We start from the raw sequence: 27,540 nt of genomic DNA, 5'->3' as shown, positions 1-27,540 counted from the left end.
AGATGGCCAGGAAACCATGTTAATGGTTCAAGTCCTAGTCCCTTGGACCATTCATATCCTGAAGATGGTCTTCTTGCCACTTGAAAGAAAAACCAGATTCAGTCTATGTAGAATATATGCCATTTCTACCACATTCTTCCCTTTGGTGGCAGTCTTAGGAGTAATTAAGAAACCTTTCATCACTTAAATGGCCCTAGGGCTGGCACAAGACAACCCTCATCTCAAGAATGTGAAAAACTGCACAGGAAGCACTAGAGGGGGTGTATAGTCTAGATAGAAGAAAAATATAGAAAGCAAACCATGTAATATCTTCTTGAAAGATCACAGTCCATAAAGTAGGGGTAATATCAGGAACAATTAATAGCATATCCCTCAATGGAAAATACTGATAGTAAGCAGGAGCAACATCAGAAATATCATCCAGTTTGGCTGACGACTCTCAGTCTTAGCCACCATTTTCCATCATAACGACAGAATCATCTGCAGCAAGATAGTTAAGAACCTCTTAGGTGCAACCTGTCCCAGGGCCTGAGTTGGTATTGTAACTTGCCTTGTACTATCACTTTACTCATTTATTCGATGGTTAACTAGCCAGCACTTTCCCCATGTTGTTAAGAAACAAAACACCTCCCCTAAATTCTACCCATTTCCACCCAAATTCCACTACAAATGCTCTATCTGAACCATCATAGGGGACAGAAATCATGAAAATTGAGGAGAGACCCAAGCCATTTTCTCAAGGTACATGGAGCCTTCCTAGAGAGCAGAGACATTAAGATCCAGGTTTTACATAGAGGAAAGAATAAGGAAGAACCAGAGAGAGATATAACCTCAACCATTTCTAAAAGCAGTCCATCCTTATCGAGTACACTTTGCTAGAAGCCAGATATAAGGAACCCCTGCACCACAAAGCCTTTCCTCAGGATTAGGGTGGCACCAATTCATCATGGACACAGCTTCTGAGAGGTGGGACATCCAATCCCAACAGTCAGAAGCATGATGCCAAAGCTATTGTTTAGCAAAAGCAAACATTGTCCTATGCCTTCATCAAAGTCACAACCTGTCCATAAACCCTACCAGCAACACTACTCACTGCTGGTCCAACAACACCGAACATTTTGCTGATGCTGTACATTCTTTTGGGGTTTACATCATAACTGTTGTTGATGATACCTTCCATGTTGTTCCCTTTTTGGTCCCTGTATCACTGCCAACTAACTCTAAGGCTCACATTGTTGCTCACTCTGGTAGCCCTTACACTCATACTAATACCAGGTTCTAGTTATCTGCTGTGCTGACCAGCATTAATAGCTTTTTCCAGATTATAGAACCATCTGAATTTTCTCCAACCATTGTATCTCTCCAAATTTAACTGTGTAGGCTGGATGCTGGATTTTCTTAGGATTCTATCCCGTGTTTCTTACGTGTGCCACAATCAGTCTAAAACTCTGCTGCTATAGCCTTGATTGGTCGGGTCAATATTATGTGCCATCAGTGTAATGGTAGACATTAGTGCCCTTAGGAAGTGGAACCTCTTTCTCTGCCCAAAAGATGAGGCAAATTGAGGAAAGCCCAAATGGCCCTGGGGAAGGACAGTGAAGATAAAATGAACGCCTTCCTGGATGAAAGAAAACTGTTGCTGATTAGTCTTAACCACAAGAACAGGGGGGGGAAATGTACTGAAGAGATCAATATCTTCATTCAGTATCTGAACTGCCTGATCTACCACATTAACAAGGTCAGGAATGGCCAAAGCAATTGGCATGAAATCTTTGTTCAATTCCCTATTGTCCACTCTAAGCCACAGTGCCATCTTCCACACTGAGTTCACAGGGTTATTTCAAGAGCTAGTGTAGTGAAGTATTCTTGCCTACTTCATCTCCACAATTAAGGAGGAAATGGTTTTCACACCTCCCAGGACCAGGTGTTGTTTGATATTACATAAAAGAGGCTCAGACAACTCCACAAGTTCCATTTGACCTTATCTACCATAAAGGGCACTGAACTGCCGTAAGCACATATACAAGTACCACCAAGTCCCAAGAAGTCATAATACATACTCATTCCCATAATACAATCACACTGATCAGCCATAACTGTGACCCAGATGAGGGAGTTTTTATCCACTTTCACTTGAACAAGGATGCACTTTCCCTTAGTGGTTTACCTGATGAGCCTCCTGAAACTGGGGTACCCCTAAGGACCTTATTGGGGTTCCTGTTATGAGAGTAACCTGGTTACTAGCACGCAATACCCCCCCTTTTTCAAGCCATAGTGACTCAGGCTTATGGTCTCCTAGCCCCTCAAGGCCCTATAATTAGCATGACCCAAGTCTCAGGGGAACATTGTCCACCAACCTAGGGATACTCAACCCAGAAACCCCTCAAATCTAAATATGAAGATTTGAATGGTTCAGAACAATCAAGTATGTTACAGGCTTTTGGTGATAACCTATCTTGGGTAGGGCAAAAAGGCTATAGAGCACTGAGCCTGGACAAGATCTGAGTTCAAATTCTGCCTCAGCCACTTACTAGCTATGTGACCCTGCGCAAATCATTTCATCTCTGTTTGACTCAGTTTCTTCAACTGTAAAATAGGGACCTACCTCACACGGCTTTGTGAGGATCAAATGAGATAGTATTTTAAAGTGCTTAACACAGCACCTGGCACATATTAAGTACTAGATTAATGCTTACTTTCCCTCTCTTTTCCTCTTCCTAGATATCCACTATAGTTTTACTAGCACCCCCATAGCTGGCGATGGTCTGTCTCCTTATCAACCCTCATATTTCAAAAGCCACACCTGTCTCAGGATCCTAAGGACACCAACAATTTACTTTGTTTTTTCTCATATTGATGATCCCTTTTCATAAAGGGCTAATAAAAATCGGGGAATATTAACCCATATAATACTTTTACACCTTCTGCCAAGCTCCTTAAACATCCTCCCCCAACTCCCTACATTAATTCAATATGGTCAGTGGGGGTCCCTCCTTATTCCATTCCCCATATGCAGCCAGAAGTATGGCAATCAATGAATGCCAGACCCTTGTATTTGGCCATCTGATCACCCATGTTATCCTTCCTCCACATTGTTTTTCTCCCACTTCAACCACAAGATTATTCTGATACAATTCTGTTGACTAAAACAAATGTTCTAGGCCAGATATAATTCATATCAATCCAATAGTTCAGGTTTCGGATTGACATGCCATAAAATATTTGTGGGTCATAAAATATTTAACAAACTCAACAACATATCAATAAGTATACAACATTGATTCAGAGATTCCTCAGTCTCCAAATCTGTTATAGTGGCACCAGCCAATCAGAGAGTTGTGGTGACTCTCTTGGCAGTGGAAATTTCATCAAGCCAGAGGAGTCTTGACTCTTCATAGGCTGGGCCTATGGCCCAGGTGGCCAGGAAGCCAGGACTGCTTTCCTTCCCTTTAAAGAGGAACCAGCCCAGGCTACGTAAAACAGATACTGCTCCTACCACAGAGGTCTTCTATCACCAGCACCTAGGTCCTATGCTAGGTAGAGAAAGACCTTTTGAAATTTTTAAATAAAGGCTTAGTGAAGGTTGGACTCTTGCCTGAGCTGCCTGAATTGATTTTTTTTTTCTTAAAGGGCAAAAGTAAAAAGCTTTTCTTCTTGTGCTCAACATATGAAAGTTGGCCTAGATTGGGATAAGGAGAACTTTCACCAGGAATCTAAAGAGAAAAAAGGCCAATACAGCTGCCTATGCAGATATTCTCCAACAAGCAATATATATGTCAACTCTTAAGTTCAGAGGTAGGTTGGCATTTGCAGCTGCAAAAAAAAACCTACTAGCAAATATACCCTTATATACACTGGACATTACAGAATGCATTGCGACAGTGAAAGTTTTGTTGGCCCTTTCACAGGGATTAATGTGGAATAAGGCTGTAAAGTCAGGGTTGGGGTCAGGTCGTGAAGAGATTTAAATGAAATAGAGTATGTATGTGTGTATATATATATAATTTACATATATATTTATTATTAGTAGTTATATATATGTATATATATGTATATGCATATGTATATATATATATATTTACCCCTTGTGGTAGCCACTGGAGTTTATTGAGTTGGAGAGACATGGGCAGATCTGTCTTTTAGAAAAATCAGTTGGGCAACTGTGTGCAGGATTGGGTAATAGAGGGGAGAGACTTGAGGCAGAAGACCATTTAGGAGGCTATTTCAATAGCTCAGGCTAGAAGCAACAAGGGCGTGAACTAGGGCTGCTGGCTGTGGGAAGAGGAAGAAAGGAATAGATCTGAGAGACAGACAGCTCCTCAAGCTACAACCCACAGCTAAAGTGTGGGCTGCGGGTGAGGAGGAGACTGAGGCTGTGAGAAAAGCCGGAAAATATGCCGAGAGATAACTGAGCCATGAAACCAGACAAAGTTTGTTGTAGGAGAGAAGTTAGTTTCAGATGGTGTAAAGAGATCTAGAAAGATGAAAAATGAGAAAAGTCCATCAGATCTGGCAATTAAGAGATCATTAAGGGCAGTGGATAGAGCACCAGCCCTGAAGTCAGGAAGACCTGAGTTCAAATCCGCCCTCTGAGCAAACATTTGTCACTTACTAGCTAGCTGTGTGACCCTGGGCAAGTCACTTAACCCCAATTGCCTCAAAAAAAAAAAGATTAATAGTGATTCTAGAATGGGTCACCGGTTTGATTTGAGTAATGAGGTTCGGAGTCAGATTCTAGAGGGCGTAGAAGAGAGTTATTGGTGAAGTGAAAGCAATGAGTGAACACAGCTTTTTCAAGTTCTGCTGAGAAGGGGCAGAAAGATATAGGGCACCAGCTTGCGGTTGTAGACAGCAGTTTTGATCATGTCACTAGCTTGCTTTAAGAATCTTCCGTGGCTCCCTATGGCCTTCAGAATAAAATTCAAACTCCCTAGCTTCCTGTTTAAGGCTTCACAGTCTGTTTCCATGCCTACCTTTCCATTCTCATTTCCCATTACTCTCCTTTATGCACTCTCATTTCCTAGCCAACCTAGCCTCCATGCTGCAGACTTCTTCATTTGTTTCAAGGTTCCCCTTCCACTCCAACAAATAAGCAAATAAAAGATTAATACAGTAGAAAATACGAGCTTTAATTTTCAGGAATCAGCTACACCTCCCATACCCACCCATTCTACACCTAAGCCCCACCAGCTCCTGCCAGTCTTCAGATCTGCTAAGGTGGGGGAGGGATCGAAGATGAGGGGGAGGAGCCAAGGCGGGGAGGAGTGGCGGGCCCTAGCACGCAGGCGCAGGCCCGGGAGGAGGGGAGAGAAGCCACGGACAGCATGGTCACGAGGGTGGCTGGGGGGAGGGGGACCCGGTAGCTGGCGTGCTGGCGAGATGCGCTCACGTGACGGGGCTGGGAGGCTGAGCTCGCGCAGTTGGATGGACGAAGATGGCGGCCGAGAGAGAGCCTCCTCCGCTGGGGGACGGGAAGCAAGCGGACTTTGAAGAGCTGGAGGACGGGGAGGACCTGTTCACCAGCACCGTCTCCACCCTAGAGGTGAGACCTGCCCGCCGGCGGTGCATAGGCCCGGGCCTGTCTCCTGTCTCCCCCTCACTCCCTTCTCTCCCTGTCTCTCGACCTCCCCCACCCCAGAGCGGAGCCCCCACCGGCTCCACCTGTCAAGCCCCTTCCCCCGACCTCCGGTCCCCGGGACCCCGGTGGGGGCAGCGGGCGCGACGGCCGAGCCCCTCCGCCTGCTGCTGCGGCGCTGCCGGGGAAGCGGCTTCGTCCTGGGGCCCTGGACCTGACAGATCCCCGCCCTCCCGCGCCCCGCCGGCCTGACCCTCGGGGTGTCGTGCGCGCGCCCCGGCACGCTCCCACTCCTCTACCCCGGGAGAGCCCACCGGGGACCCCTTCTGGGCTCCTGGCCCTCCCCGAGGAAGGTTTTCTCTTTCATCCGGACGAGGGGGTGTGGTGATCTGGAGCTAAGAGAGGGGGAAGTAGTCCGGGAGGATGTGGGGTGGCCGCGGGCCGGGCGAGCGCCCGGGATGCGTTTCTGGGTGTCGGCGGGTCCCTGCTTTCCTCCCAGGGAGTCAGCTCCGAGAAGGGCTGTCTCTAGGTACACTGGCGTCCCCACCGTGTTTTCTTCAGCTTCTCGACTTTCTGAGTTGGACACGGGCACAGTTTCCGTTTTGAATGTGTTTAAGTGCCACAGCGTTCATGAATTGCAGAATTGAAAGGGACCGAGTCCCCAACCACAGCTTCACCTGCCCTGTTTTGCATTAAAGTTATCGCCGGGGGCCCCTTTCCCTCAGTTTCGCATTATCAGCTGTCTTGTCAAACAGTGTGTTCCTGTTTTTGCTAAAGGAAACACCCCGAATGAACTTAACTGTAGAGGCCAATATATCTAGTTGTCATTTGACTTCCCTCAGTTGTCGTGGGCTATGGTACAGATACGTGTATGAGTTCGAGGCTGTCCTTTGAAGCATGCTGGCTGTGGGGACTCTGGCAAGTCCCTTAACCTTCTCAGTTCCTCAGACAACTCTGCAAGTTATGGAGCAGTTGTAGATTTGCTTTGGTGGAAGGACTGACATCCTGGGCCCGTCACCTCACTTCTCGGCACCCTAGACAATTTTCTAGCAAATAAAGAGAAATCCTAGGCCATCACACATATTCTCTGTCTGTCTCTCTCTGTCTCTCTCTGTCTCTCTCTCTCTCTCTCTCTCTCTCTCTCTCTCTCTCTCTCTGTCTCATATATCTATCTCTCTTGTAGTTTTTTTAATGAATTTTTTTCCCTTTGAATTTTGGAATTTTCCAGTAGAGAATTTTATTATAAATATTTTTAGGGTCTTTACCTGAAGTTAATTGCAAAATATGGTAAAATCTAAATCTCGGAGCCTCCAAACAATCAGAATTTTTTGTAGCAAGTCGTTTTTAGGAGAAACAAACTAAAGATAAGATAATATTAATCATCAGAAATTTAGTCCAGAAAAAACCACCTTCTAGGAATTGTTCTGAAGTTAATACACATTCATTCTAGTGTCTTACATCTTCTGCATCTACTAAATAATCATATGGTGAGAATTGATGGCACTGCAAGATCCTGAATTATAAAGGAAAAATTAATACGTTCACTCTGAGTACTTACTAAGATATAAAAGCTATGTGCTATTTTTAGAAAGAAAGAGTTTTCTGATTTACCCAAATTAAATAGAAAACATTGGGCCTCAAGACAGCCCTTTCACTAAATATTTTGGTTAGCAAGGTTTTGTTGTAGTTGAGTAAAACAAACTATGTAATTGGTGTTTACACCAGAGGCAGCCCCATGGCTTAATGGATAGAGTGCTGGGCCTGAATTCAAAAGTGGTCACTGACACTAGTTGTGTGACCCTGGGCAAGTCACTTAACCTCCCTTTGCCTTAATGCACTGGAGAAGGAAATGGCAAACCACTCCAGTATCTTTGTCAAGAAACCCCCATGAACAGTATGGTCCACAGGGTCATGGAGAGTTGGATACAACTGAACAACAAAAAGTAGTGTTTACATAGATTTGTATATTTCAACATAATTTTTATATTGGTCTTTTTCAAGAGAGTGTGTAGAAGTTTGCTTATGTGTACTCTGGCCATTCTGATGTGAAACTTGTGAATAATGTTGCTTCTATCTTTGCAACAAAATCAGTCAACATGAATTTACTTAAGTGGCTTCTATGTGCCAGGCACTGTATGGCTGGCGATACCAAGACAAAAATGAAAGTCCTTGCCTTTCAGGAGCTTACATTTTCTTGGAGGAGATAGCATGTACTTAAATGTATACAAAGTAAGTGCTAGGTAAATTTGGTGTCGGTAGAATACTAGCAACTGGAGAGAGAAACTGAGAAAGATTTCATGTAGAAGATGGCACTTGTAGAGTTTTTAAGTAAATAGGGGATTCTAAAAGCAGAGGTGAGATAACGGTTCATTTCAGGCATGGGAAAAGCCAATGGAAAGCTATGGAAATGTGAAATGGAGTGTCTTGTGGGAAGAACAGTAAGAAGGCTTATTTGGCTGAAGTCCAGGGGTGGGGAATCTGTTGCCTCAAGGCCACGTGTGGCCTTCTAGATCCTTAGGTGTGGCCTTTTGACTGAGTCCAAGTTTTACAGAACAAATTCTTTTATTAATGGGATCCTGTGAAGTTTGAATTCAGTCAAAGGGCCACAATTGAGGACCTAGAGGGTCACATGTGGCCTCAAGGCCAAAGGTTCTCCACCCCTGGGCTAAACCATTGAGATCTAAAAGGGGAGTAATGTGTAATGAGGTTGGAAAAGGTAGCTTTAAAAACAAGGGAAAGGAACCTGTATTTGATCCCAAAGACAGTAGGGTCTTTGGGAGTTTATTGAATAGAGGAGTGATATGATGTAGTTTGCACTTCAGGAAAATCAGTTTTTCAGCTCTAGGGAGAGTGAATGGGCAGGGGTACCAACTTGAGGCCAAGGGAGGCCAATTAGGAGGTTGTTGCAAACTAAAGGTAATTAGGCCTTGAACTGGGGAAGTGGTTTTGTGATTAAATGGATAAGAGAAGTGTTGTGGAGGTAGAAACAGCTAGATCTGGCAGCTGATTGGATAAAACAACAGCAGCAAAAACATAATAATGATAATAATAAGCTAGCATTGTATAGTCCCTGCTATGTGCTTGACATTATGAATGCTTTACAAATATCTCATTTGATCCTAACAAAAACCCAGGGAATTAGGTGCTATGATTACCCCCATTTTACATATAAATGATATTTTTATATAAATACATATAAATGCTGGTTATTATTAGGTTGGTTTTTTACTTGTGTTCATTTTTTTTATTGAATATACTTCCTCTTTATTAACTAAAATGGATTAACAGTGACTTCTGTTTAATTTGGATTAAATAAAAATCATGCAAGTCAGACAAATGGTTGAACACAGATACAGATTTACACACCAAGAGCTTAGTGAAGAAATATATCAAACACAACCAAAAAATAGGCGAAGGTGGGGGCAGCTATGTGGTGAAGTGGATAGAGCACTGGCCCTGGATTCAGGAAGACCTGAGTTCAAAGCCAACCTCAGACACATAACAGACCCTGGGCAAGTCATTTAACCCCATTGCCTAACCAAATTTAAAAAACAAATAGGCAAGGATAAGGCGAAGGGGAGGGACTGAGGCCACGTGTGGCCTTCTAGATCCTTAGGTGTGGCCTTTGGAAGAGGGAATAGTCATAACCAAAACAACCTTGGCTGAGCCTATCTGAGAATACCTGGATAAATTGTGGTATGTGAATGTGATGCAGAGTTAAGTGATTAAAGCCAAAACACCTAATACAGTAACCACATTTGACAATATATACAGCATTCTGTCCTAGTAGTCCCCTTCCTGTCTGCTGTGAGTAGGAAGCTGTTTTTTAATTATTGCTTTATTTTCTGGGACCATCACTGGTTTTTCAGTTACTCAAAGTTTGGTTTACTTTCATTATTGTTCAGTCATTTTAGTCATATACAACTCTCCATGACCCCATTTGGGGTTTTCTTGGCAAAAATACTGGAGTGGTTTGCCATTTTCTTCTCCAGCTTACTACAGATGAGGAAATTGAGGTAAACAGTATTTTTTTTTGTTTTTTTCCCCAAATTTTATTAATTTATTGATTCATCAACAATCACTTCCATATGCTTTTGAGTTGAAAATTTTTCTCCCCCTTCCTCCCCCCACCCTCCCCAAGACGGCGCACAATCTGATATAGGCTTTACATTTACATTCCTATTAAACATATTTCACATCAGTGAAGTTGTAAGTAAAAATTAAAACCAATAGGAGGAACCATCAGAAAGATGAAATAAAACTCAACAGAAGGTAAAAATAAGTGATAGCGATTCGACTTCCATAGTTCTTTCTTTGGATGTGGACAGCATTTTCCATCCCGACGCCTCTGGAGATGTCTTAGATCCTTGTAATGCTGAGAAGGGTTCAGTTTAACAATATTAGTTATTGCATAACGTGGCTGTTATTGTGTACAAAGTCCTCTTGGTTCTGCTCACTTCACTCAGCATCAGACCATATAGGTCTTTCCAGGTTTTTCTGAAGTCAGCCTGTTCATCATTTCTTATAGCATAGTAGTATTCCATTACATTCATGTACCACAACTTGCTCAGCCATTCCCCAATTGATGGGCATCCTCTCAATTTCCAATTCTTTGCCACTGCAAAAAGAGCTGCTATGAATATTTTTGTACATGTGGGTCTTTTTCCCATTTGTTTGATCTCTTTGGGATATAGCCCTAGAAGTGCTGTTGCTGGATCAAAGGGTATGCACATTTTTATAGCCCTTTGGGCATAGTTCCAAATTGTTCTCCAAAATGGTTGGATCATGTCATAACTCCACCAACAATGTATTAGTGTTCCAATTTTCCCACATCTTCCTCAACATTTATCATTTTCCTGTTTTGTCATGTTGGCCAATCTGATAGGTGTGATGTGGTATGAGGTAAATAGTATTAAGTGACTTGCCCAGGGTTACACACCTACTAAGTGTCTGAAGCTGGATTTGAACTCAGGTCTTCCTGACTCTAGGCCTGTCACTCTATCCACTGGGCCACCTAGCTGCCCTTGGTTTACTTTTACTGGTCTTTTAGTATAATTGTTATAACTGTGTTTAATCTCTTGGTTGTCCTCATTTTACTCTGCCTCAGATCATACAAATCTTTTCTTTTTTCTCTGAATTCCTTATATTCACCATTTTTTAATCAAATGACTCTGTGGTCTCATCAATTTGAAAGTTCCCTCCAAAAAAATTTAAAAAAAGAAAGTTCCCTCCAAAGATTCATATTGCGTATTATCTGTGCCTGCCTGTCATGTATGACTCTTGTCTGTGTCCTCCCATAAGATCTCCACATAGGTGATCCAGTGTGTTGATTGATGTTGGAGACCTTCCTCAATTTCTTTTTAAAATTATGAATTTAACAAATATCCCCCAAAGGAGCATTTCCGTGTACAAGGTGGAACACAAAGAGTATTGCATATAAAACCACAAATCTCCATTATTTAATGCTTGCCTTTTAAAATTACATATTAAATTCAACCTATTTAAAAAAACCAACAACAAATTTGTGTTTCTCTGTTTTCAACACCTCTACTCCCCCAAACCCTCCTCTGTACAATTTAAAAAAATATTTCAGTGGCCCTCTGTTTTCTTGAAGTTGTTATAGAGTTATTTTTCTAAGTTGTATTTCTGGGCATCTCTGAATCTATTATAATTGTGTATAGTAGTATGTATCTTTTTGTGTTTACTTATCTCTCTCTGATTAGTTCCTCAATTGGGACTTTGTCCAGGTTCCATCAACCTCGGTTAGCCCTTTCTGGGTCCTTGAGGTTCTAAGCACTGCATCTTCTGTCAAGTCAACAAACATTTATTAAATGCCTACTATGTGCCAGATGCTGTGCTAAGTGCTAGGGAGACAAATAGAGAAAGGAAGGAGGGCAGACAGAAGGAAAGACCAGCCTCTGCTCTAAGGCTGGTCATGTGTCTAATGGGGGAGACAACATTCAAACAACTACGTATAAATAAGATCTGTGCAGGATAAATAGGACATAATTAGGAAAAATTTCTTACAAAAGGTGGGATTTTAGCTGGGACTTGAAGTAAGCCAGGACATAAGAGATGATAAGGAAGAGAATTCTAGGCACAGAAGACAGCCAGTGAAAATGCCTGGAGTTGGGAGATGGGAGTAACTTATGTGAAGAATCACAAGGCCAGTGTCAGACTGTTCTAGTATCAGGATTGAGTTCTAGGGACTTCAGACCACTTTGGCCTTGTGAATAATGCTACACCTGGCTAATTTTCTGCTATTCCTGTTGACTTTCTCAAGGACTCTGGTAGTGGGTTTCCATCCTGGGGCTTTCTTGGGGGAATTTCTGTTATTACTGTCTCAGAATATGAAGGCTCTTTGGTCATGGTGGGAAATTCTAGCTTGTTTGCCTGTGAAGGGCAGCTGACTTTTCTTCTTGGCAGCCTTTCCTATTGCCTTCTTGGCTTTTTGTGCAGTTTTGGGTTGGAAGAAGTCACCTACTATAGCTTCTCATTGAACTTATTGATCATTGGTGCTATTTTTAGGTTTTTTGGTAGAGTAAGATATGTGAGAGTTGGGCTGCCTGCCTTCATTTAAGCAGTCATCTTGGCCAAAATCTCCTCCAGAAACTCTGGAAAGGAGGCTAGCTTAAGGGCTAAGAAGCTCTCAAAAACAAAAATCTGACACAATCACATGGAAATGCCATCTGAAAAAACTGATGTGGCTCTATAATAAGCTCTCTGAGCTCTGATTTTAAAAGAATATGTCCAAAGATGAAAGGAGAGGTATGTAACCAAAAAGGATAGCCACAGATATATAAAAATAGCATAAAGAGAACTAAAGCCCAGAACAAACTGAGCCTTGTGAAAGGCATTATAAATGATATAATGGACTTTTAAAAAAGTCTGGACCAGGATAAAGAAGAAAAGCTGTTGTGAGCCTAATGGTTAGAGAAAATTATATAGTGTAGTAATTCCTAATATTTTTACATATGAGGACCCTTTTGAAAAAAAAAGTTTTATTTATTTCACTAAATATTACCAATTACATGTAAAAAAATTTTAACATTCATTTTTTAAAATTTTGAGTTCCAAAGTGTCTCTCTTCCTCCCCTCCTCTGCCTCTTGAGAAGGCAAACAATATGATCTAGCCATGTTGCAAAAGAAAACACACAAAAACCCAAGAAAAATAAAGAAAATTTTTTAAAATGATGCTTCAGTTTGTAGTCAAAGTTCTCTCTCATTGTGGATGGCATTTTTCATCATAGGGAGGACCCTTTTTTAATACAAAATTTGGTATCTGTTGGTGGAAGAAGAAATGTATTTATGGACCCATTACAAGATGGACACTTGAGAAAACTGTGGCCCAAAGGATGGCATTCACTCTTAACAGCAAACTTGCAGACAGGAGAATTATTGAAAAAATTTTTTTGTTTCTGTCTTTTCTGTCAAGATATCAAAGCAAGAAAAGGTACAGTAAACATACTTGAGAGGGAATTGAGTGGTTATGTACTATGGTAATGTTTTCAAACTATCAAGGTTAAAAGATACGTCTCTCCTTTGTGGTAGCAGTAAACTAACTTTTGGAGAATATATGGTGAGGGAGAGGAGGTCAGGTGGGGTGTTTGTTGGGAAGTGTTTGATTAAAACAAAGTGTATTGATCAAAAGATTGAATTTGAAGACCAGTATAGGTGAAGAGATAGTAATGCAGATGGGATGACTAAATTGTATTTGAGGATCTTTGAGTTAATTTGTAGAGTAGGTTCCTGATTTGTAAAAAATGAAAAGAGGTGGATTCTGAAAACTATAAACCAATCATCCTCATATAGATCCTTGACCAGATTTTAAAATAAATTGTTTAATTAGTTAATTGCTTAGTACACAGGCAGTGATAACTAGAAACCAATATGAGTTCCATGAGGATAACTGATACTTAACTAACTTTGTTTATATTTTTGTAATGCTATAACCAGGTAGTGTTATCTAGATTTCAGTGAAACTTTTAGCAGAATCTCTCATTTCTTTGATGACAGAGTAGAAAAACTGGAAATAAACATACTCAAAGAATGTCTTGGATAAAGACCCTGAAGGCATTGTCTTCAGATTTGTAGATGACACAAAGCTGGGTAGGATAGTTAACAAATGGGATAACAGAATCAAAATCCAAGTGTTGTTGACCCATAGGCTGAATATAATAAAATGAAATTTAATAGGTATACATTTTGAACTAAAAAAACTTAAATTCAAAAGTACAGGATGAAGGAGCTTTGAACTTAGGCATTTTAGGTAACTTTTCAGGCATACTGAGTTAGAAGTTTAGCAGGGTTGCCCCCCAAAAGCTAATGTAATCTAAGGTTCCATTTGTAGAACTATCCAGAATAAGTCATAATCATCCCACTGTGTTCTATGTCACCACATGTAGACTGTTAGTTCTGGGCACTATGGTTTGAGGTACATTGTTGCAAAGCTGACGGGCATTCAGGGATGGTAAAGGGACTCAAAACAATGTGCCAGATGCTGATAAATTTGGAGTATTTAACTTGGAATTTTTCTTATTCTATATACATTCTATGCTTTTATGATTTCAAGAAGCTCTTTTAGTATAAATGTCTCACTTCTTTACTTCACATCTTAGCACTTATGAATATGGTTAGAATGAGAATATAGTTAATAGGGGCAGATAGGTGGCACAGTGGATAGAGTACCGGCCCTGGATTCAGGAGGACCTGAGTTCAAATCTGGCCTCAGACACATAACACTTATTAGCTGTGTGACTCTGGCCAAGTCACTTAACCCCATTGCCTAGCCAAATATTAAAAAAAAAAAAGAATATAGTTAATAACATAACAGTTTTCCAAATAAGCAAGAATTAAATTCAATTTAACCAACATTTATTGGAGACCTACTATGTGCTAGACACTGTGCTAGGTGGTAGGGATACAAAGACAAAAATAAAACAGTTCTTGCCTTCAAGAAGGCTTAAGAAGTCAGAAATCACCTTTGACTTTCAGACAACACAACACTCTGTGACTAGGCTGCTTAATAAATACTCTTATACTTTTTATAATGCTTCCACTTGTTGAAACTGCCACTTTTTCCTTTATTCATTCCTCTAAACTGGAAAAGAACTGTACTTGGTGATCAAGATTCTCTGATGCATAGCTCAAAAATTCCACAAAAGATATTTTGACTCACTTTTTAAAATGTCCATGTTAATGACCTGATAATTGTTTTATGACTTTTCGAAGAAATTCTTTAATGTCTATCAAAAAAGTATCGATTAGATTCCCTGGAAGTGAAAGATGATAATTATTTAATAGCATTTGCCACTTCCAGGTGGCCTTTATTTTCTCTGATACTTAAGGAAATGTATTTATAATTTTTAAGAGAAGTAGAAGGTAGAAGAAGATAAGGAGAAAAGCATTTACTTATTCCTTTTTGAAATGCTTTTCTGTTGGTTAGGAAGAATCAAAAATTCAATTCAATAAACGTTTCATAAGCATCTGTATTACATATTAGGTAGTATTGTTGGTGAACATACAAAATGAAAACTCATAGTCACCTGGGAAATTTATAATCCAATAAGGGGCTTAGATGTACACAAATAATTTTTAATACAAGTTACAGTTTAGATGCAGAGGAAAAGTTAAACTCATACCACCTTCTCCTTCCTGATCCTTCTATTCAATAACTATCTTCCCTTGTTCTCTCTAAAGTTCTTTAATTCTTTTACTAGACTATAAATTTCATGAGTACAAAGATGTCATCTAATCTAATTTTTTATCTTCAATACCACTTATCTTAGTGTTTATTACATATATAATAAAGTTTAAACGAATGAATCCAAATGGGCAGATCAGAGAAAACTTCATGAAGGACATATGAACCTGAAAAATGTGAAGACTTTCAGTAGATGGAGGTGTCAGTGGTATGGAGGGATACATATAGGAAGAGATAGGCAGAAGAGCAGAGAAGAGATAAAGAAACAGTAATTCAATTCAATTTGGCCAGACTGTAAATCTTATAAGAGGGAACAGAGTGAAATATCCTTAGAAATGTAGGTTAGAGCTAGATTGTGGAGAGCTTTGAATATTAGGCCAAGAAGTTAAATTTTATTTGATAATTTGTGGAGGATGAAAGAAGGTTTATAGCAAGGGAGTGATGTGTTGATCAGACCCGTACATTAGAAAGATTACTTCGACTATCATTGTAGAAGATGGACCAGAAGGCAGAGGGGTTGTAAGCAAAGAGATCAATTAAGAGTAACATAGTACCATAAAAGACTTAAGGAGGAAGGAAATATCACTTCTCTTTGGGCTAATCAAGAAAACATTCATGGTAGGTATAGCATTTGAGCTGGATCTTGAAGGGAGGAATTTCAGTAGGTAGAGATATGGTAATAATATTGTTTGCTTTGCAAGGGTCAACTTCATGTTGAGTTTATTAGGGATATGTTGTGGTGAAAAAATGGGACTACCTTACTTTTGTGTGTAGATTGAAATATTTAAGGGGTAGGTAGAGTCAAGGTAGGAAGTAATATGGTGAGCTCCCTTCCATAAACTTCTCCAAACAGGTAGAGAAAATGCACCAGACTGAGTCCTGATGGAGAAATCCAGAAAATGTAACAGTGAATCATTTGTCCAGCTCAGACAGAATGGGAGGTTTGTCGATATTGGGGCCCAGGAAGAATGTTACATGCAGAGCATTCTAACATCCAGGGAAAACCTGTGCACCAGGACAAGAGAAGGACGCAGACCTGTACTGATGTACTACCACACCCTGTACTAGGTCACTGAGTTAGAGACAGGTGTAACTGGCAGTTTTGTTGCCTGCTACCCAGTTCTGGTTTACAGATCAGCGTGTGGAGTGGCGTTCCCAAGTAGGGAGGTTCTAGAAGTTCAGAAGCCAAAAGTAGTGGTGATATGACTCAGACCCCAGGAGTCCTGAAAATTAGAATGGACAAAATAGAAACTAATGACTTCAGGAGGCAACAATAAATATCAGAACAAAGTCAAAATGCTAGGAAAAAATAGAACATGTAAGGTATCTCATAACAAAAATAACTGACCTGGAAAGCATTGAGGAGAAAATATTTAAGAATCACTGGACTATCTAAATAGCATGAACAAAAAAAAAAAGCCTAGACATCATATATCAAAAAACATAAAAGAAAACTGACCAGATCTCTTAGAATCAGAGGGCAAAGTGGAAAGGGAAAGGACTCCATCATTTTTTTCCAAAAAGATACCCCAAAATGAAAACTCTGAGGAACATGATAGCCAAAATCCAAACCTTCCAGGTCAAAGAAAAAATACTGCAAGCAGCCAGAAAAAATTCAAGTACCAAGGAACCACAGTTAAAAATCACAGCCACCATTGTAGAGGGGCAGAGAACTTGGAATACAGTATTCCAGAAGGTGAAAGATATGGGCCTATAACCAAGAATAATTTACCCAGGAAAAAAATGAATATAATGCTACAGGGGGAGAAAAACTTTTAATGAAGTAAAGGACTTCCAGACACTCCTAATGTGAAAAGACGAGAACTGTATAAAAGAAACTTTGAAGTTTAAACGCAGGGGTGAAAAGAATCATAAAAAAGGTAAGCAATAAATGAACAATGACAAAGGATAAATAAGGATAAATGCTCAAGAGATGATGCATATGTCCCCTCTGAACCCTTTCATCATCAGGGCTCATAGAGGGAGTCTAATTAAACAAGGCGTGGGGGTGGTTATATCTTGATTATATTAAGAAAAAAATGGAAAGAGAAGGAAAGAGGAATATACTGGGTGAGGGAAAAGGAAAAGGAAGGTTAGGGAAAATTATCTCACAAAATCAGGGTCCATAAGTAGACATCTATACAAACAAGGGGTGGGGTTGAGGGGGGATGTTGACACTTGAATCTCACTCTCATGAGAACTGGTCCAAAGAAGGAGGAATATATACAGAGAAACACATTTGGGCATAGAAATACATTTCACTTAACGGGAAAATAGGGAAGGGGGGTAAGAGGGGAGGGGGATTTAGAAAAAGGGTAAGCTAAGAAATTAATCCTAGAAAAAATCACCTCTAAGGATGTATAAAAATATTAATAGCTTCTTTTTGAGGTGGTGAAGAATGGAATTCCCATAAATTGGCAAGTGGATGAGTAAGTTGTATATAAATGTGGTATATAAATGTGATGGAATATTCTTGTACTGAACTCTTATCAGTGTAATGATCAAGTAGAATTCCAGGGGACTGATGATGAAACATGCTATCCCGGAAAAGTAAAGGTACTCAGAATGCAGAATTAGCAAATTTTCAGGGGCGTGGCCAATGTGGAAATTTGTTTTAATTGACTGTACATGTTTGTAATGTGTTTTGTTTTTCTTGTGTTCTCAATTGTTGGCTGAGGTGTGGGGCAGAAGGAAGATGAGAAGGCAGGTCTTAACTGATTAAAACAAATAAAAAATTTTTAATAGATGAAATATTTAGCTTTTCTGTTATAATGTTAGTGCTTTAATTGTGGGAAGGCTTTGAATGACAGGCTAAGAAATATGTACTTTAGTAGTTTGTACATACATACTGTAGTGAATAACTGATGGTATCAAATTTTTATTTCAACTGAAGTATTGAAGTAGTGGAAGAAAACCTAAATATTTCATTCTACACATCAGAACACTAAGACAGTACCCAAAATTCCATAATGGATTTTAGCAGTTGAGCTAAGACTTAAAGCTACTTTCATTGCAAATAACTTTTGTTGTGATTTCCCCACTGTGATAGTAATTCATATCATCTCTGTGCTAATGATTCTTAAATCTACTTATCCTTCCCTGTCTTCCAATCTCACTTTTCCTTCTGCTTACTGGACATATTTTACTGAATGTTTCATAGATTTCTTAAACTCAACATGTCTAAAACTAAATAAAATAAATAAAAAGTCATTATCTCTACCCCCAAACCACTCCCTTTTCCTAACTGCCTATTACTATTGAAGGTACTGTCATCCTCCCAGTCCTCCACTCTTGCAACCTTAGCAATTGGGTTGCACCCACACCTTCTGCATATCTGATCAATTGAAAGACTTATCAATTTTATCTTCCTAATCTCTCCTATATGCCCCCTTCTTGAATCTTACACTGCTACCACCTTATTAGAGACCCTCACCACTTCACACTTGGACTGTTTCAATAGCCCCTTGGTTGGTTCTCCACAAGTCTCTCCACCCTATTCCACCCTCCATTCAGCTGTCAAAGTGATCTTCCTAAAGTACAGGTCTGGCACTGTCAATCCTTCCTACCCAGTAAATTCTGTTAGCTCCCTATCACTTCCAGAATCAAATATAAAATCTCCTAATTGGTACTCATAGCCCTTCATAACTTTCATGTCCACACCACCACCTTTCCAGTCTTCTAACACCTTATATCCTCCCATATACTCTGTAAATCCAGTGCCAGTAACCCCTTTGCTGTTTCTCAAACAATATCTTCCATCGCCTGACTGGCCATTTTTTTTCACTGTCTGTCTTCCATGTCTGGAATGCTCTGCTTCTTGGCTCCCCTGGTTTCCTTAAAGCCCCAGCCAAAATACCACTTTCTACAGGAAGCCTTTCCCTAGCTCTTTTAATTCTAATGCCTTCCCTCTGTTGATTATTTTCAGTTTATCGTGTATTTGGCTTGTTTGTACGTAGTTATTTGCACATAGTTGTATTCTTCCTTGGTATACTGTGAGCTTCGTGGAAGCAGGCTGTCTTTTGCCTTTCTTTGTGTCCCCAGCACTTCTAGGTACAGTGTACTTAGTGTACAAATAGTAGGCACTTAATAAATGTTTGTTGACTGACTGCGTTTGTGGCTGTGAAACTAGTAGGTATGTAGTAGGAAAGTAGTAACTGATTACTTGTATGTATGAATGATTAGCGCCTCTTTTTGGTAACTCATTGTTCAACTATTTTTCCTAGCTATACGGTAAAAGATCTAAGATTTTCGAGAACTCAGTTAAAGTAAGCTTCTCAATGCTACTTCTTTCTTACCTTGAACTGAATTTCCTTTCCTCCCATTTCACTTCCTTTAAGACTAGATATGTGGTACAGATGGAGAAATGGCATAGACTCCAAAGAGAATAAAAATTTCAAAGTGATCCACAATTTACAATACCATTTTGTTTTAATGGATGATACTGATGTAAAATCATAGAACATTGTCTACTTTTTGTTAACTTTAAATAGAAACAACTGAGCCCTGGTACTTAATACCTATATGACCTTGTATTTGTCACTTAAACTTTCTCGGCGTCAGTCACTCATTAGGCATTTATTAAGTGCCTGTTATATACCCAGCAATGTGCTAAGGGCTAGGACTACAAAGAAAGGCAAAAGACAGTCCATGCTCTTGAAGAGCTCATAGTCTAATGGAGGTGACAAAATGCAAACAACTATGTACTAACAAAATATTCATGTGATAAATAGGAGCTAATTAATAGAGGGAAGCATTAGGATTAAGAAAGAACAGGAAGAATTTTTCATAGACAATGGGATTTTAGCTGGGAAGCCAGGAAGTGGAGGTGAGGAGGGAGAGTATTCCAGGCATGGGAAGGAACAGCCAATGAAATGAATGGATTGGAATGATCTTTGAAATCCCTTTCCTCTTCAAATCCTATGATCTTTTGGAATCTTTTCTAATGACTTGGGTTCAAAGTTTTATTTTCTTTACAAATCTCTTATTACAAGATCAAATGAGGAATTTTTTTAAAAAGTATATTCAATATTGCTTTCTCCTTACTATTACTTCCTCCTTATATTACTTCTATTATATACTTTTTAAATACCTTGTACTTCTAGGTTTTTCACAATTTATATTCTTACCCTAAATTGTTAAAAAAAAATCATAGATAATTAGCTATACTTTATTTTTAATGTTTTATTTTTTCCCAATTACATGGAAAAAAATTTTAACATTCATTTTTTTAAATTTTGAGTTCCAAATTCTTTCCCTCTCTCTTTACCCTCCCCCTTCCCTGAGGTTAGCAGTTCAATATAGGTTACACATGTGCAATCATGCAAAACATATTTCCATATTGTGTTGTGAAAGAAAACACATACAAAAATGAAAAATAGTATGCTTTGATCTGTATTCAGACTCTTATCAGTTATTTCTCAGGATGTGGATAGCATTTTTCAACATGAATTGTCTTGGATCATTGTATTGGTGAGAATATCTAAGTCATTCACAATTGATCATCCTTACAAAATTGCTGTTACTATGTACGGTGTTGTCCTTTTTCTGCTCACTTCACTGTATCAGTTCATGTAAAATTTTCCAGTGTTTTCTGAAATTGTCTTGCTTGTCATTTCTTATAGCACAATAGTATTCTATTACAATTATATGCCATAACTTGTTTAGCCATTCCCCAAATGATGGACATCCCCCCCAATCCTTTTTTTTTCTGATCTTGTTGGGATGTAAACCTAGTGGTAGTATTGCTGGATCAAAGGTTATGTACAGTTTTATAGCCCTTTGAGCATAGTTCCAAATTGCTCTCCAGAATGGTTGGATCAGGTCACAACTCCACCAATAGTGCATTAATGTCCCAATTTTCCCACATCCCCTACATCATTTATCATTTTCCTTTTCTGTCATATTAGCTAATCTGAGAGGTATAAGGTGCTAATTAAGAGTTGTTTAATCTCAGAGTTAAAAATTTGTGTTTCTATAATCAGTAGCGATTTGGAGTATTTTAGATGACTATATGTAATTTTGACTTCTTTGTCTGAAAACTGCCAATTCATATCAATAATTAGATGTGCTTTAAATGCCAAACAGAGAGTTTTATATTTGATCCCAGTAATAATAAGAAGCATTGGAGCCTATTGCTTAGGGAGGTGACATATTAAGACATGCTTTAGAAAATTTAATTTGGCTATCTTGTGAAGATTGAAGTAGGGAGAGGAGTTAAGGTAGAGAGATCAAATAAGAGGCTATTGTGATAGGGCAAATGAGAGGTAATTGGGATTTGGACTGTGTGAAAGGTTATGGAAAGACAATCCATTTTATTTAGAATTTTTTAAAATGAAACCATTTTTCTTTTATTTATTCATTCATTCATTCATTATTTATTTATTTATTTATTTTTGAGGGCAGTTAGGGTTAAGTGACTTGCCCAGGGTCACACAGCTAGTAAGTTTCAAGTGTGGTCTGAGGTCAGATTTGAACTCAGGTCCTCCTGACTTCAGGGCCTGTGCTCTATCCACTGTGCCACCTACCTGCCCCAATTCAATTTTTCAAAGCAGAAACCATTGACTGGGAGATATTTTCCTAACATTTAACCACCATGGCATTTCTTGGAGGATCTACTACTACGTACAGAGTACTACATTATATATCAAACTACTATATATTTACTCTTTGTTTATTTGATCTTATAATGTTTGTTTATATTGTTGTTTTTACGTATCTTAATGTTTGAAAATATTTAACTTCGTAATTTTTTTAGCCCAACTAGAACTCTGCAAGTTTTTCCATATGTCTCTTAGTTATATCCAGAAATTGTGAGTCTGTAAGGTTAAAAGTAGATAGATTTTAATCTTATGCTTTGGATGATAAATTCTTTTTAAAAATTTGTTTTCATATGATATATTCAATTCTGTGTAAAATTAAATCCTAGTTTTACTGTTGGAAAGCTTCCATAAGGCCTCTTTTCTGTTAAGTGAGCAACAGTACCTCAAACATAGTAAGCACTTAATAAGTGTTGGTGGACTATCTAAAATGCAATGTATTTAATATTGTTTTTACTTACAGAATAGTGAGGTCTTGTCATGCTATAAACAGTTCAGTTCAGCAAACATTTGTTACCCCCTGACTATGTGTAGGTACAGTGGATACAGCACTGGGCCTACAGCCAGGAAGACCCCACTTTAAATCCAGCTTCAAACACTTTCTAACTGTGTGACTCTAGGCAATTCACTTAACCCTATTTGCCTCAATTACCTGTTCTGTAAAAAGAGCTAGAGAAAGAAATGGCAAACCACTCCAGTATATTTACCTAGAAAACCTTGGATGGTGTCATGAGAAAAGTTGGACACAACTGAAATGCCTCAACAACAACAACAACAACAACTATATGTAAGGCAGTAGGGACACAAAGATAAAAAAACAAAACAATCCCTGACTACAAGTTTATGCTCTTTTAGAGTAGACACAAGGAGAGGCAAGGTGGAACCAAGAAGTGGAGTGACACCAGTATTCTTTCTGGACTCTCCCAATAGGCATGTCTATAAGAACAACACACACACGTATACCTCTAAACAAGTTGTGAGAAAAAAAGCCAACAAAAAGTCCAGTGAGTCATTTTTCTAGCTAGGAAGTTAGGAAAGGGGTTCAGGCTGGCTGAGAGCACAGCTGCTTTCTGGCCAGGGGCATGGAGGCAGGGACACCAGCGGTAGTGCCTGGCACACCATCTGAGGTTTTCTAGGTAAATATACTGGAGTGGTTTGCCATTTCTTTCTCTAGCTCTTTTTACAGAAAAGGTAATTGAGGCAAATAGGGTTAAGTGAATTGCCTAGAGTCACACAGTTAGAAAGTGTTTGAAGCTGGATTTAAAGTGGGGTCTTCCTGGCTGTAGAACCAGTGCTGTATCCACTGTACCTGCACATAGTCAGGGGGTAACAAATGTTTGCTGAACTGAACTGAACTGAACTGACACTGGGTGCTGTGCAGTAGCTCTTTTGCTCTTTACCCAGTTCTAGGACAGAGAGGAATGATTGTGATTGAGAGGGAGCAAACTGTACACAAGCCCAACAAAAATTCCTAGAAGAGCCAAAGAAAGAGATGCAAGGGGAAAATAGTGCCCCTCCCAAAAAAAAGATTTTAGAAATCAGGTAGGAGCAGGAGAGGAATATTTGGGAAAAGAAATGAGAGCCATACAAGAAAATTATGAAAAGAGGCACAAAAAATATTGAAGAAAATAACTGCTAAAAAAATCAAATTGACCCAATGGTCAATGAGGTACAAAATTTCACTGAAGAAAATAACTCTTTAAAAAAATACATAGAAGAAAATGTGAAACATCTCATAGGAAAAACAACTGGCCTGAAAATAGATCAAAGAGAGATAACTTAAGAATTGTTGAACTGCCTGAAAGCCAGGATCAAAAAAAGAACCTAGACATCATATTTCAAGAAATTATATAGGAAAACTGCCCATACATCTTAGAGGGCAAAGCAGAAATTGAAAAAATCCACTGGTCACCTCCTGAAAGAAATCCCTAAAGAGTAGGCATAATGTGCACAGAGTAGTATAATTAACAAGGCAGTTTGAGGAAGGAAAGTGCATTAACAACTTGAGAGAATCAGGGAAGGCTTCATGAAGAAGTGGTGCCATGGGCACCACTGCATTTATGTACCCCAGAGCATTATATGGAGCATTGAATTTGGGGAACAGCTAGAAGTCTCATTTGATTGGAAAATAATTTGTGAAGGGAAGTGATAGAATATAGGACTGGAAATGAGTACGTAATTTAATAAAACCCAACTAGAAGATACAGCCATGGCAGGGGAGGTAAGGTAGAGGGAAAGCCTTCCTCCCCATATATACTTCCTTTGCCTTCTACTTATTTTGTCTCTGGTAACTACATTTTACTTTTTACTTTTTTTTCTTTTTTTGACCAAAAAAACCCAAAACACACCATAGGAGAATAAATGTCCTCATTAATAGAAATATTCACAAGAGAAATGAAGGTAAAATAGGGAATGTCTCAACTGACATAATTAGTTAGACAAACTGAAATGGCAGCCCAAAAAGGGGAATGGAGAAAAATGTCTGCAGCATTGGTTGCATGTATACCACAGTATTCAAATCTGTGAATTGAGCATATATCTTGTACTTTAAAAAAATGATACTGACTTATCATGTTTGTGTTTGAATTCTGGGTAATTAGAAATTTTACTATAATTGTTAGGATCTTTAGTCTGAGAAAGAGAGGACTTGGGGAGAGGGAATAAGACATCTGTCTTCAACTATTTCAAGGGGCTGTCAAACAGAAGAAAGAGTATTCTCCCTGGCCCAGAGGGAAGAATTTTAAGTAATTTAGAGTGGGAGTTGAAAAGAGGCAAATTTGGGCTTGAGGCAAGCAAAAACTTGGAGGTATCCAAAAGTGGAAAGAGATGCTTTGTGAGGCAGTTAGAAAACCTGGCAATGTGTAATTGGTGCTATGGTCAACATAAAGCACATACCAGTTATAAAGTTTCATAATGAAATAGAATCAAGGCCTATACATATTCATGAATGTTTAAAGAAACTCTGTGATGGAGCTAAAACTTTGTAAATGCACTTATAGTTTCTCTGTCATTCTAATCTTTATATGATGTCAGCGGAAAAGATAAAAGATTCAGGAGCCTCAAAAGGATTGAAAACATCTCATTTGGCCAGTTAATCAATAAATATTTGTAAATATTTACTATGGGCTAACTGAGGCTTTCTAGGTGCTAGGGACATAACAACAAAAGTAAAATAATCCCTGCACTCAAGGAACTTGCCTTCTAATTGGGGAGACAATATGTATACATATATGTGAGGAATATATACAAAATTAATGAAAGGTAGTTTGTGGAGGAAACACCAACAGCTGGGAAAACCAGGAAAGGCCTCATGAACAAAGTGTCACTTTAGCTAAGTCCTGAAGAGGCAGAGGTATTCTGAACATGGACAGCCAGTACAAAGACAGGAGTTGGTGTGTCTTGTTTATAGAATAGCAAGTAGGCCAGTATGGTTAAATTGCAAAGTATGTAGGAGGGAATAAAGTGTAAGAAGACCAGAAATTTAGAGAGAGTCCAGGTTGTCAAGAGCTTTGAATGTCAAATCAGAGTTTGATTTCTGGGCAGTTGGGAGCCACTGGAGTTTATTAAATAAAAGGGTGATATGTTTAGACTTACAATTTAAGAAATTCCTTTTGGCATCAGTGGAAGATGTCCTGGATTGGCAAGAAATAGAGGGAGGGAAACCAAATAGGTAGGTTTCTTAAATGAGGGCCTGAACTAGGGTGGTAACTGTATGAGTATAAAGGAGGGGACATATGCAGAAGACATGGTGGAGATAAAAATAACAAGATTTGATAACTGATTGGTTATGTGGAGTGAGTGGGAAATCAAGGATATGGAGGTTGTAAACCTGAGTGACTAAAAGGATGGTGGTAACCTGGACAGCAGTAGAGAAGTTTGGAAGAGAAACGGGTTTTGGGGAAAGATAATGAGTTCAAGTTTGGAAATGATAAAATTAAAGATTTCTTTGGGACATTTGAAATATCCAGTGGTAGAAGAGTGTCACTAACAAACTAGAGGAAATTAGGCAAATGGAGTTTTATGCTTGACATTTTTTGATTGAGTAAATAATATGATTCATTAAGCATGTAGCTGCCCATGATGTGTCCAAATCTAAATGAACAAAGTCATAGGGTACTGAAAGAATTGGCAGGTGTGATTCTTGAATTAGCAATACAAATATTTGAAAAAATGGGGAAAGTATTGCAGTTCAGTCATTCAGTCATGTCCAACTCTTGGTGACCTTGGCAAAGATACTGAAATGGTTTGTCATTTCCTTCTCCAATAGAATATGGCAAACAGAGGTTAATTGACTTGCCCAGGGTCACATGGCTGTGAGTATGTGAGTTCAGATTTGAACTCAGGTCTTTGTGACTCCAGGCCCGAAGGGCAAATGTCCTCATTTTCAGAAAAAAAAAAAAAAGAGGGAGAATGGAATCTGTATACAAAGGCAGTCTACTTAATTTCAGTTCTAGCACCTATCACAGTTCATGGCCCATAGTAGTCAGTGCTTTTAATCAATGTTTATTAATTTAAATCAGATTCCTGACAGAATTCTGGAACATGTTATTACAAGGGGTGGTTGGTGATCATACAATTTCATCAAGAATAAGTAATCCCAAACTAATATTATTTCTTTTTCCCAACAGATTTACTAGATTGATAAATTAGGGGGAAGATAGAGAGTTTACCTACACCTGATGAAGTTTCATTCTGTTCTTTTGGAAAAGGAGGAGAGTTGCAAGATAATATATATTTTGGTAGATTCACAACCGGCTCAGTGACCAAATGCAGAGTAAGAATGCTTTATAGTATCCAGAGTACTTTAAACAAACTCACTACTTTTGGACTCCTCTCGACCTCTCTATGATGCCTTCCTTCCCCAGGAAACACATCATTGGGAATACTCATTATTCTACAAGATTTAATCTGGTTCTTACTCACATCTCATCAGCACTCTTTGCCCCTCTAGACCCTTTGACTGAAGGACTGGGTTGTGGGCTCCAGTGCCTCTTTTTCAGAAAGGGACTTAGCATAGTCTTTTACCGATTTCCCACAATCTACACTGCTTTTGGACTTCGTCATGCCTCTTCCATCCCCTTTCAGTCCCTTCCTCCCTCTCTCTCTTCTTTTAAGTTTCCTTTTGTGTGTTATCTTCCTATATTAGATTTTAAACTCCCTAAGGGCAGGAATGCTTTTTTTTTTTAAACACTGTCCCCAGATCTGGCACATAGTAGACACTTAATAAATGTTTATTAATTGATTGATGTCATTGATGTTCACGATAACCTTATGAAGTAGATAATGAAAATGTTAGTATTTTTATCAATACCTTTTTTAAAAGTCAATCTGGTGACTCTGAAAAATTGTGACTTGCCCAAGGTGACATTTGATTCTTACTCCAAACTCCACTACACCATTGGGGAAAATAACAAATTAGATGTGATTTGAATTCATATATTATTGTTAGAATTAGGAGGAAAAGGGATTTAGAGTGCTTTCCTACCAAATTGGACCTTATTTGCAAAAGCATAGTAGAAAGAGCACTAGCTTTTGAGGCACAAGACCTGCACAAGACCTGGGCCTGAATTCTGGCTCTTCTACTTGATATGAGACTTTCACAAAGTCATTTTGCCTTCCCAGTCCTCAGTCACCTCAGTTGTAAAAGTGAGGGGATTTAATTAGAT

At 39.0% G+C, this 27,540-nt stretch overlaps 1 protein-coding gene across 3 annotated transcripts in view; it reads left to right on the top strand.

Moving 5' to 3' along the window:
* Positions 1-5,368: 5,368 nt before the first annotated feature.
* The window catches only part of SNX2 (sorting nexin 2), a 68,490-nt gene continuing 46,318 nt past the window's right edge, over positions 5,369-27,540 (top strand). The window contains exon 1 of one of the 3 annotated variants that reach the window (XM_021009497.2): positions 5,369-5,542. In XM_021009497.2, coding sequence (XP_020865156.1) covers positions 5,435-5,542 — 108 coding nt within the window. In that variant the 5' untranslated portion in view covers positions 5,369-5,434. Of the gene's footprint in view, positions 5,543-26,521; positions 26,649-27,540 lie in introns of those variants that run through there. The other 2 variants (XM_078152967.1, XM_021009498.2) reach the window with 2 other exon arrangements.

Source organism: Phascolarctos cinereus, unplaced genomic scaffold (genome assembly GCF_003287225.1).
Source record: "Phascolarctos cinereus isolate Bilbo 61053 unplaced genomic scaffold, phaCin_HiC Scaffold_4;HRSCAF=312, whole genome shotgun sequence".
Classification (NCBI taxonomy): domain Eukaryota; kingdom Metazoa; phylum Chordata; class Mammalia; order Diprotodontia; family Phascolarctidae; genus Phascolarctos; species Phascolarctos cinereus.
This window is presented reverse-complemented; position numbering and strand designations above follow the sequence as displayed.